This window comes from Bubalus bubalis, chromosome 5 (assembly GCF_019923935.1).
Source record: "Bubalus bubalis isolate 160015118507 breed Murrah chromosome 5, NDDB_SH_1, whole genome shotgun sequence".
NCBI classification, from domain to species: Eukaryota; Metazoa; Chordata; class Mammalia; order Artiodactyla; family Bovidae; genus Bubalus; species Bubalus bubalis.
In genome coordinates, this window is record NC_059161.1 from 78887710 (window position 1) to 78899107 (window position 11398).

Sequence of the window (11398 nt, forward strand, 5' to 3'; positions counted from 1 at the left end):
GGGCTTGGAAGTATTTGTTTCTTGTTCAAGGGGTGGTTATATTGGTATCTGCTAATGTAGAAATTCATCAAGCTGCACACTTGGGATTTGTGCCATTTATGTACTCTCTTATAATACCTGAATAAGAGAAAGGAAAAGTTTACTACAAAAGGTAAGAGTTGAGAAGTAGGAGCTAAGATGGGAGGAGGGGCAATGGGGAAGGGGGCCATGAGGGCCATGAACAGGCACGTCCTAGACCTCGATCCGGGGTCCTCACAGCAGCTCTGTGAGGGGGTCTCATCCTCACCTCCCCGCCCGGGGCGCTGACTTTGCCCAAGGTCACACAGTGAGCGGCAGAGCCAAACTCAAAACTGATCGCAGAGGCCGGCTTCCTTCTGCTTCACCACTCCTCCTTTGCATAAGTTATTTATGGAATTTAGACTCTGGAAGACTAGATAAACGCTGAGGTCTCCTGCAGCCCTGAGGTCCTGGTTGTCTGTGATTAAATGGGAGGCGGGAGCGAGGGCCATGCTCCCCTCCCAGGAGGAGCTCTCAGGGGCCAGGTGTACAGATGGAGCGCTGCCCGCCCCCCCCGCCCCTCATGTCCCCCAACCCAGAGCTTATCTGCCGGTGAGGAGGCCGGAGTTTATCAACGCTACACTCAATTATGCTGCCCATCTGTCTCCGCAGCTCAGGAGGCCCTGGCACTGAAGCTGCAGTGAAGGCCAGGCCATCGATCATTGCCTGCTGCTCCTCCCTCTTGAGGACTCCCAGCCCAGGGGGGCTGGGCTGCAAGGAGGGGAGGGGGACAGATCCACTCTGCACCCATGGCCATCTGGAGGAGCGACGCTGTCTGCTGGCAGGAGCCTCCGGCTGTGCTGGGCCAGAGAAACAGGAGAAGGGCCGCTGTGCCCCTGATGCCAGCTTCTCCAGAATTCTTCATTCGGTGCTTTGCCAAGGATTGAGGTTCAGTGGGAAGTGTGTGGAGTCCATTCCATACTTTCTGCTAGGTCCAGAGCAGCTGCCTGGAAGAGGGGGTCCGTCAGGGCTCACAGAGCCAGCTTTTCCAAAAGAAGCTTTGCTCCTCTCTTCTCTTGGGCTAGACCCCCCATGTCCCCCTCACTGAAGGCCAAGGCTGCAGCGGTCTGCACACAGCAGCCCCCAGCCCCCGGTACAGAGGCAGACTGAAGTCTGTGCCACCACACAGAGGAGCAGGGGCTTCTCTGTGTGTCCCCAGGGGAGTCCCTGTAGATAGGAATCAAGGCATGGTGCCCGAGGGCCCCCTCAGGTCGCCGTCGGGGAGGAGGGGCACAGGGTCAGGTCGTCCCTGAGGGGCTGGCCGCTGAGGCAGGCTTGCTGGGCCACCAGGCCGGCCGGCGTCAGTCTGCCAGGCAGTGAGCCGTGGGCCGGGGAGGCAGGCTATGGAGTCAGAGACCTGGGTTTGAACTCTGACCCCACCACGTCAGAAGCCATGTAACCTCCAACATGTCACTTAACCTCTAGGTGCCTCAGTTGCTTCTGCTCCAGAGACTAAATGATCTCTTCCTTCTCTGCCTGCACACAGGATTGATAGGAGCATTACATACTTCACTCTTTGTATCCACTCACCAGTACCCTCTGCCAGTCCTACACTTGGCACCATGGGGACACAAAAACATGCACGACACGGCCCCTGCCACCAAGAGCCTGAAATCCAGCTCTCGGGGAAAGCACACACGTGATAATCTGAACTCTTGCTCACCCGGAGAGATTATAGATAAAAGACAATTAGCTTTCTCTGCAGCTCCTGCAGAAACTGCTAATCAAGCCTGCATGAGTGGGCCATGTGCAAGACAGCCTTAAGTGGTGATGGCAGGTGAGTGGGCAGCTCTGAGTTCTACCCTGGAAGCTCAGCAGCGATGGGAGGACTTGTCTAGGCCTTTGCCAAGCATCGGGGCCAGAGGTGCATGTCAACATGAAGCATCCAGCCGCTGCCCCTCTCCAGATGCCGGCTCTCACCCCAGCCCAGCCACAGGGGCAAGGAGGTGGGTGAGCCTGGGGTAGAGGGAAAGGCATGTCTCTGAACATTTTAAATGAGCTTTTAAGTGGCTTCTCGATGCCCTTCACACCGTTGTGCATCAGCAGAAAGAGGCGCCGGGACAGAGGCGCTGGAGGAGGAGCCTGGGACTCGGTCAAGACCTCAGGGCCCTCTCCACCCACTGAAGCCTTCTCTTCCCTCACGAGCTGTCTTGGGCTCTCCTAATCATTTTACATTTTTGGTCCTGCCAGAGTGGCACTCTTAAAGGTGTGGCATTTAGTTCTGCCCCCAGCTCCCCACCCCACATGGGGATGACACCGGGCCCACAGTGGGCAAGCTTTATAGGGACTGGTTAAGTCCTAGGATCCAACTTCTCTCCCCTCTGAGAAGTCCTGAAGCTGGGGTGCCTCCCCATCCTGGGGGATGTGGAGAACTAAGACTTCCTGAGCTCTGTGTGCACCACACCCAGCTCCTTCAATCCTAATGACGAGCTCATTCTACACTAAGGAACCGATGCTCAGAAAAGTCAACAGCTTTTCCCAAAGTGCTCTGGTAGGAAGTGGTAAGTAACAGTAAGATCTGTTTGCTGTCAGGCCTGGGCAAGAGGCAGAGGCCTCTGGTGTGCCCGCGAGGCAGGACCACAGTCTTAGCCCCACGACAGGGACAGCCCTGCTTCCTCTGCACCCACACAGCACACTGCGGAGGCCTCACCCCTCCTCCTGACCTCCACTCACCGGCCTGGGTGGCTGAGTTCCCCTGGCTCCCCTCTGCATGTGGATGGAGGTGTGCATGCTTTTGTACATGTGTGTTTGTTTGCCCTGAGTTTTATGTGTCAGTGTACACACCCCCCACGCAAAACCTCTGTGCATTTTAAGTCATGTTGTTTTTCCCACCTTCAGAAATAGCTGCAGAGGAAGGTGGGAAGTAGTCAAATGTAAACAGGCATGCCGCTCCCCTGCTCAGAGGCCTCCAATTGCTCCCCTCCCAGCCCCAGCATCCTGGAAGTGGGAGGAGGAAGCCAAAGAGTGCCTCTGGCCGACTGAGAGGCACCTGCCTGGAAGGTGATGGGAGACACAGCTCCCAGCTTCTCATAGCTCCCTGGCAAGTAGTCATCTCCTCAGGGGACACAAATGGGCACCCAGCCTGCTGCTGCAGCGGCCAGGGCAGCTCAGGGTGCCCAGGATTGGGTCGGGCCAGATGTGGGGCAGAGAAGGACAGTGTAAAAGGCACACCCTCTGGATTCCTGGCTCTTGCTACTTGCCAGCTGTGTGGCTTGAGACAAACTCTTCAACCATCTCTGAACCTCAGTTTCTTCATCTGGAAACTGGAAGTATTAATGCATATCTTATAGAATCTTTATGATGGTTAAGTGAAATAAGACACGCACAGCCTTGGGTCCTGGCAAATTGCAGGTGTTTAGTAACCGTGTGCTCCCCTGAGGCCTACAGCTGGAAAACTACCCAGTCAGACCTTCATTTGGGAGTCAGATGAAGCTTGGAGGCGTCCTCTAGTTCCCCATCTTGGTTCTAGGCCAAGGCTGGACTTGCATCAAGGGTGATGCAGCCGGGCCCTGGGTTCCAGAGAATCTAGACTGGATTGTCCATGCCTATGAAGAAGGAACAGCAGTGGCTGGGATTCTAGATGGGGTAGGGGCAAGGACCCAGCCTCCTGGGGAAAGGAGCCCTGGGACCACAGAGACTGATTTATATGATAAACCCTCCCTGGGCCCCTGCCTTGGGCTGTAAGCATGATGATGAATGACACAGGTTCCCAGCTGGAGAGACATTTCCACATGGTGTGATCAGGGCTGTGACGGAAGAAAGCAGAGGGCACTGGGAGAGCAGGAGCCAGGCCCTTAGCCTTCCAGGGGTGCAGAAGGTGAGAAGCAGCTTTCTGTAGGAGGTGACTGGCCTTAGGTTGAGCTTTCAAGAACAAGTGGAAGTTATCTGGGAGACCATGAGAAGGAGACAGGGGTGAATGTCGAGGGTAACTTTGACCCAGAATATTGGCTGCAGTGAGTACGGTGGGCAAAGCTAGGAGAACGGGCAGAGGCCAGATCACCTAAGGTCTTACCTGCAGGACTGAAGAGCTCAGACCCAGGCTTAAACCCACCTCCTCCTCCTAGCAGCTTGGCCAGGCTGCTGGGGAAGGGAAAGCCCCTACCTCCAGGTAGGGAAGTTGGCAAAAAACAAAGCCGACCTCTATCCCAGGAGAGCCTAAGCAGACCCCAGATGACCACCCCACTGCCCCAGCCAGTCTGGGCACGGGGTTGGGGCCCACTGCCTTTCAACTTTCAAAGTCTTAGGAGCTTACCCTGGAATTGAGAAACGACATTTGGTTCTGCGACCGTCTACCCACACTGTGCAGAGAGATGTCTGAAAACCATCACTTTATTTCCCATTTGCTCAGTGAGCCGAGGAGGGAGGGAAGAGAGAAGAGGGGCAGGCTGGAGAGTCTACTTCTCGTCTCTCTGGGCTCAGAAGGGCTCTGAAGATGACAGCAAATCCAGCCACCCCCTCTCCTCCACGCACACACACCTTCCCCAACTTATCCCGGAGGCTTCCAAGGCTCAATCTCTTGCTCCTTCCCTGCGGACTCCCAGTCCCTCCCCCAGCAGATGGGAGAAAAGGACAACAAAGCGGAAGAGCTGTAGGATGGAGCGCAGGAGGCCTGGCTCATCTTGTCCTTTGGCCTCCTGAGTCTAATGGGGGAGACGCAGGAGGAGGGGGTAGATTCGGATCCTTTGAACCCTCCTTAACTCTGCGTCCTCTCCTTCCAGGCTGCCCTGACGGGGCATGGTGACGAGCAAGCAGACCCAGCACCTGTAGACCAGGATGGAGCGCTGTTCCCAGGCGGGCAGGAAATGGTGCCCTCCGGTCCCCGCATAGAATGACTGCCCTGGGGGGGTGGTTCCCTGGGTCCTGGCCGGGCTGCTGACCTTCAGCCTGCGAACCGCCAAGAGCACTGGGACTCCAGACTCTTCTTGTGGATGGTCCCCTGCCCTGCAGCTCCACCATGAGGCTCCTTGTGGCCCCCCTTTTGCTAGCGTGGGTGGCTGGTGCCACTGCCACTGTGCCCGTGGTACCTTGGCATGTGCCCTGCCCCCCTGGGTGTGCCTGCCAGATCCGGCCCTGGTATACCCCCCGATCATCCTACCGCGAGGCCACCACCGTAGACTGCAATGACCTATTCCTGACGGCGGTCCCCCCAGCGCTGCCCGCAGGCACACAGACCCTGCTTCTGCAGAGCAACAGCATCGTCCGCGTGGACCAGAGTGAACTGGGCTACCTGGCCAATCTCACGGAGCTGGACCTGTCCCAGAACAGCTTTTCAGACCCCCGAGACTGTGATCTCCGTGCCCTGCCCCAGCTGCTGAGCCTGCACCTGGAGGAGAACCAGCTGACCCGGCTGGAGGATCACAGCTTCGCAGGGCTGGCCAGCCTGCAGGAGCTCTATCTCAACCACAACCAGCTCTACCGCATCGCCCCCAGGGCCTTCGCGGGGCTCAGCAACCTCCTACGGCTACACCTCAACTCCAACCTGCTGCGGGCCGTTGACAACCGCTGGTTCGAGATGCTGCCCAGCCTGGAGATCCTCATGATTGGCGGCAACAAGGTGGATGCCATCTTGGACATGAACTTCCGGCCTCTGGCCAACCTGCGCAGCCTGGTGCTCGCGGGCATGAACCTGCGGGAGATCTCTGACTATGCTCTGGAGGGGCTGCAAAGCCTCGAGAGCCTCTCCTTCTACGACAACCGGCTGGCCCGCGTGCCCCGGCGGGCGCTGGAGCAGGTGCCGGGGCTCAAGTTCCTAGACCTGAACAAGAACCCACTCCAGCGGGTGGGGCCCGGGGACTTTGCCAACATGTTGCACCTCAAGGAGCTGGGGCTGAACAACATGGAGGAGCTGGTCTCCATCGACAAATTTGCGCTGGTCAACCTCCCCGAGCTGACCAAGCTGGACATCACCAACAACCCTCGGCTCTCGTTCATCCACCCCCGAGCCTTCCGCCACCTGCCCCAGATGGAGACCCTCATGCTCAACAACAATGCTCTCAGTGCCTTGCACCAGCAGACCGTGGAGTCCCTGCCCAACCTGCAGGAGGTGGGTCTCCATGGCAACCCCATCCGCTGCGACTGTGTCATCCGCTGGGCTAACGCCACCAGCACCCGCGTCCGCTTCATCGAGCCCCAGTCCACGCTGTGTGCCGAGCCCCCGGACCTTCAGCGCCTCCCAGTGCGGGAGGTGGCCTTCCGGGAGATGACGGACCACTGCCTGCCCCTCATCTCCCCCCGCAGCTTCCCCCCGCGCCTCCAGGTGGCCAGCGGAGACAGCCTGCTGCTGCACTGCCGGGCACTGGCGGAGCCCGAGCCCGAGATCTACTGGGTGACTCCCGCTGGGGTTAGGCTGACGGCCGCCTGGGCGGGCCGCAAGTACCGGGTGTACCCCGAGGGGACGCTGGAGCTGCGGAGGGTGACAGCGCAAGAAGCAGGGCTGTACACCTGTGTGGCCCAGAACCTGGTCGGGGCCGACACGAAGACGGTTAGTGTGGTTGTCGGCCGGGCCCCGCTGCAAAGCGGCAGAGACGAGGGGTGGGGGCTGGAGCTCCGGGTTCAGGAGACCCACCCCTACCACATCCTGCTGTCTTGGGTCTCCCCACCCAACACAGTCTCCACCAACCTCACCTGGGCCAGCGCCTCCACCCTCCGGGGCCACAGGGCCACCGCGCTGGCCCGCCTGCCACGGGGCACCCACAGCTACAACATCACGCGCCTCCTTCAGGCCACGGAGTACTGGGCCTGCCTGCAGGTGGCCTTCGCGGATGCCCACACCCAGTTGGCTTGTGTATGGGCCAGGACTACAGAAGCCACCTCTTGCCGCAGAGGCTTAGGGGACCGGCCCGGGCTCATAGCCATCCTGGCTCTCGCCGTCCTCCTGCTGGCAGCTGGGCTGGCAGCCCACCTTGGCGCCGGACAGCCCAGGCAGAGCGTGGGTGGGCGGCCTCTGCTCCCAGTCTGGGCTTTCTGGGGCTGGAGCGCCCCTTCTGCCCGGGTGGTGTCGGCACCCCTCGTCCTGCACTGGAATCCAGGGAGGAAGTGGCCCAGGTCCTCTGAAGGGGAGACTCGGTCCCTGCCATCATCACAGAATTCCTGAAGCTCAGCCTGTTCTCGGCAGTAGAGAAATAACTCGGACTACTTTTTACCAAGAGGGAAGCAATCTGGGCCAGACGCCCTGCCAGGAAATTGACCTGGACCCGCATGCTTGAGGCCTGGCAGCTGAACCGAGACAACCAGCTTCTAGCCCCAGGGGGTGCCCTGCAGCCTCCAGGAGCCGCCCTTACCTTCTGGGGGCACTTCTGCTGCCATTCTGAGGAGCAGCTCCAAGGAGCAGGAAGGACTCTGGCTAGAGCCACCTGCCTCCCCAGTTGGCTTTGTGCCCGGAGAGCCCTGGGCCTCTGCCTGGATGTCCCCTGCCTGCGTCCCCAGGGCCCCGGCCCACAGGAGGCACCCCCTCCTCTTTGTCTCTGTGCAGTCTCAGTTGCTTGCTCTTTCCCCCACCCTGGGCAAGGGCTGAAGGCCTCTCCTCCCTACCTGGGGGGGAGCTGCTCCCCACGTGGCCCCGCCCCGGCCTCGCTGGATTGGAAGGAAGCGTGGAAGAGGGATGCCCAGGAACGGCTCTGCCCGGCAGCCGGCTCGCACTGACAGTGACTTTCTGTAGGAAATTTTGTACCTTCGTGGAGAAACATGTCACGTCCCCTCAACTCAGTTTTGCTCCTGTTTTGTAAAAAATAAAAATAAATAAGAATAACAATAATAAGAGGAGGGGAAGGGAACAAAAGAGAAGCGATCATTCAAATACTGAGTGTGACTACAGAACTCTCAGTTCTGAATCCCTTTGGAGCCTGAGGGTGACAGGAGGGCTGGGGGGATGAGGGAGTCGGGGAGCTTGGAGCTAGAGGCACGGTTTGCCCCGCAGGTTTGGAGTCTGATGTGCAGGCACCCCCGGACTGCTCCCCAGAGAGCCCTGTAACTGAGCAGGAGATCTGGGGATGGTGCACAAGAGAGGCTGACAGGAGAGGAAAGAAGAGGAGACATGGAGTGAGAGGGAGAGAAAAATGGAGAAGTCTGGAGATGGCGACAGTGGAAATTTCCATCACCACACACTGTCAGCCCTTCCTTTTCTGTGATAAGCAATTAACATGCCAGTACATAGGAAGCACTTCCCAGCCTATTTCTAATTAAACAAACCCAAGAGGCAGAGTCACGCAGAGAATTTCAAATCGTCAAGACAGCAAGGACTTTGGCTCACTGGGGTAGGAGGGGTCTGGGGGGGTGATGGAGGGCCTGAGGTGGGTAGGGCTGTGGGAGACTGCAGCATCTATCTTTCCAGTCCATTTCAGTATAATTTGCAATGAGCCAGGTTTGCTTTTGCAGTTTTTTTTTTTTTTAATGGATCAAATTCTTAGGACCAAATGTGAAGAGAAACATCTGTTGGAAAAGCAGAAGAGCCGAGGGGAGGGGGCTGCCGTGGCCAGCCAGTGGGGGTTCCACAGCAAGAGGCTGCCAGACAACAGCTCTTGTTTCTGAGACGGGTCTCTTGAGACAGAAAAGAAGCCACATGTGAACCTGAGGACTCCAATGTTACAGACACAGTTAGCAGACATGAAGGAAGTGGGCTTTAAGTCACCCTCAAGGTTGCAAATGTAGATGCAAGGAAGCCAGACCAGTAGCCGGAGCTTCCGACCCCATGGACCCAAGAAAGAGAGCCCTCACCCAAGTTAGAGGGTTATGCCCCTCTCCCAGTGAATCCAAAGACAGTAGGGTTCTCTGAAGACCTTCAGCAAAAAGGCAGGTTAGAAGACTTCTTCCTCTTGGACAGAAGGGTTCTCACACACCAGCCTGCATCAGTCACCTGAGGGCCAGGTCAGCACGGAGGCTGGTCCCACCCCCAGAGCTTCTGATCCAGGTCTGGGCAGGACCTGAGAGTGTGCATGTTTAACAAGCTTTCAGGTGATACTGATACTGCTGGACTGGGGACCACACCTGGAGAACCACGGAGCTCCAACCTGGGGTGGCTGCAATGTTTTGCTTCCTCTAGGTCCCAGTTTTGTTTTTTCCTAGACAGTGGTATAGGTTATGGCCCTGTGAGAGGGTTGCGGGGTACGGGGGCTGGAGGCTGGTCCACTGGCTCCTCTCCCCTCTACTGCAGGGCTGCTCAGCCCCGTTTCAAAAGGACAGCCCATCGCCCTGAGTCAGCAGGCTCCACCCACAAGTGCTCTTTCCCATGCGCAACTTACATGTTCTTAGGGGAAAGTGAAAAGGAAAGTCGCTCAGTCATGTCTCACTCTTTGAGACCCCATGGACTATACAGTCCATGGAATTCTCCAGGCCAGAATACTGGAGTGGGTAGCCTTTCCCTTCTCCAGCAGATCTTCCCAACCCAGGGATCAAACCCAGGTCTCCTGTTTTGCAGGCGGATTCTTTACCAGCTGAGCCACAATGGAAGCCCTCTTTAGGGGAGGGAGCTGGGAAAGCTTTAGGACCATCATAGCCAAGTTCGGGGCAGCCTAATCACTGCTGGTGAGGGTTCATCCTCCATGATCCAGAAGCTCCGTGGGGAAGAGGCAGGGCAGGACCTGCATTGATCTTGGAAAACTGAAGTCAGAGGTCAACACCTCCTGTGTCTAGGATGAAGGGCAGGTGCTACCTTCTGGATGGGCCCATATGGCAAGGAGAATCCAGGTGCTGGTCCTTTATATAAGCACCCAGAGCCCTGTGAGTCCTGCAGCCCTCTCCCAGCAACACCTCCTTTGCCACCTCAGAACTCCCACCCAGAACGCCTCTAAGAGCTCAGGCTCAGTCATAACAACCCCAAAAGTGACCCCAGCACACCTCAGATCCTGCAAGTGCAAATGCTTGTAAAGGTGCCTGGGGTTGGAGGGTGAAAGGCTGGAAGATGAAAAACATCTTTGCTACCTTCCTTTCCCAAAGACTCCTGAGTTACAGGCAGGGAGCCCTGAGAGAAAGGGGTGCTGCTCTGGCTCCATGTCCTTGGGAGTTCCCTGCACTGAGTCCTTGAAAGTGATCCCTTCTTCTGGGGGGAAAGGCATTATGGTGATTTAACCCAGTCTCAACTGAATTCCCTGGTCCTGAGCATGTGGCTGCCCCCAGAGAAGTTAGGTGAGCTGGGGAAGGATGGTGGTGAGTGGCCTCTTTTCTCCTGGAAAGAGAGCTGATGCTGCCAGGCTGAAGCCAGCTGTGAAGGGGAGGGATAGACACTTTGGGGTTGCCGTGTCCCAGAATAGCTAGAAACTGATCAAATGAGAGCCTCTACCCTGGTACAGAGCCGGGCACGCGGCTCAGGTGTGTTGCAACCAAGTGGGAGGATAGTGGGACTCACGCCCTGTATGTCTATTAATGCAACCTAAGTGCCATTCAAAGTCTTAGCTTTCCAACTAGACTGGGTGTGTGGGCAACGAAACATGCTGGGGTTAAGACAAACAGAGCAGCTATTTAGCCTGGTCTCTTCTGGATATTTAAGATTGCTTTTTAAAAAATGCTAAATAGGAAGCAGTAATTGTCACTGTTTGAATTTCAGGTTGTTACATTGGGCCTATCATTTCCATCTATTGAGATGATTTCCAAAGCCAGCTCAGACTTGCTGACTTGTCCCTGGCTAGGACACGCCTCTGCAGGATCCAACCCTGTCTCTCTGTCCTCATCCGTGGCCCAGATGGTGAAGATGCAGGCCAGGATGTGGTTCTGTGGCTCACCACAGTGGCCTTCCCACCGCATGGACCCATCCACCAACACACCTGAGATGCTCAGCCACCTACAAACCCCTTAAACACACCCTCTTGCAGCCCACGTCCCTGCATTCTCCCACGAGACCGACTTCATGGGAGGCTCTGCCAACACAAGGAAGAGTGAGTGTAAGGCAGTGCTGCGAGCTCTCAGATGTTCCCCATGCTCAGGAGTCAGTGAGCCGGGCTGACCTAGCATAGTGTGACCAACTGGGTCTTTCCTGGCCTCAGCACTGAAAGTCCCTTGTTTCAGAAACTCTCTGTGCTTGGAAAACTGGGATGGTTGGTCATGCTGGTCCAGTGACCTCTTTCTCAGCCTACCAGACACCTTCTTTCCTGCTCTTCTCCTTTCTGCCTTCCCATCAACAAACATTTAATGAACATGACTATGCAGTTGACACAGTTCCAGCAACTGGGGAGGCAGATAAACTCTCGGATCCCATAAACCTTGCATTTTAGTGACTGAAGGAAGTTGATGAACAGGACAGATAAGTAAGAATATGTAGCCTTTTGGGTAGTAGCAAATACCATGGAGAAAAGCTTGAGTCAGGGAAGAGGATAAATTGGGGTGGGGAGGTTACATTGGAGGGCTCAGGAAA

General features: G+C 56.8%; 1 protein-coding gene and 1 long non-coding RNA gene across 3 annotated transcripts in view; both read left to right on the top strand.

Annotated features, from left to right (window-relative positions):
- LRRN2 (leucine rich repeat neuronal 2) overlaps window positions 1-7560 on the top strand; it is a 62298-nt gene extending 54738 nt beyond the window's left edge. The window contains exons 1-2 of one of the 2 annotated variants that reach the window (XM_025277792.2): window positions 937-2003; window positions 4776-7560. In XM_025277792.2, coding sequence (XP_025133577.2) covers window positions 5012-7150 — 2139 coding nt within the window. In that variant the 5' untranslated portion in view covers window positions 937-2003; window positions 4776-5011 and the 3' untranslated portion in view covers window positions 7151-7560. Of the gene's footprint in view, window positions 1-936; window positions 2004-4775 lie in introns of those variants that run through there. The other variant, XM_025277791.3, reaches the window with a different exon arrangement.
- Window positions 7561-9454: 1894 nt separating this feature from the next.
- Window positions 9455-11169, top strand: LOC123333748. Its single transcript, XR_006551252.1, has 2 exons — window positions 9455-10176; window positions 10595-11169. It is a non-coding gene; the product is annotated as an uncharacterized LOC123333748 (long non-coding RNA).
- The last annotated feature ends 229 nt before the right edge of the window (window positions 11170-11398 follow it).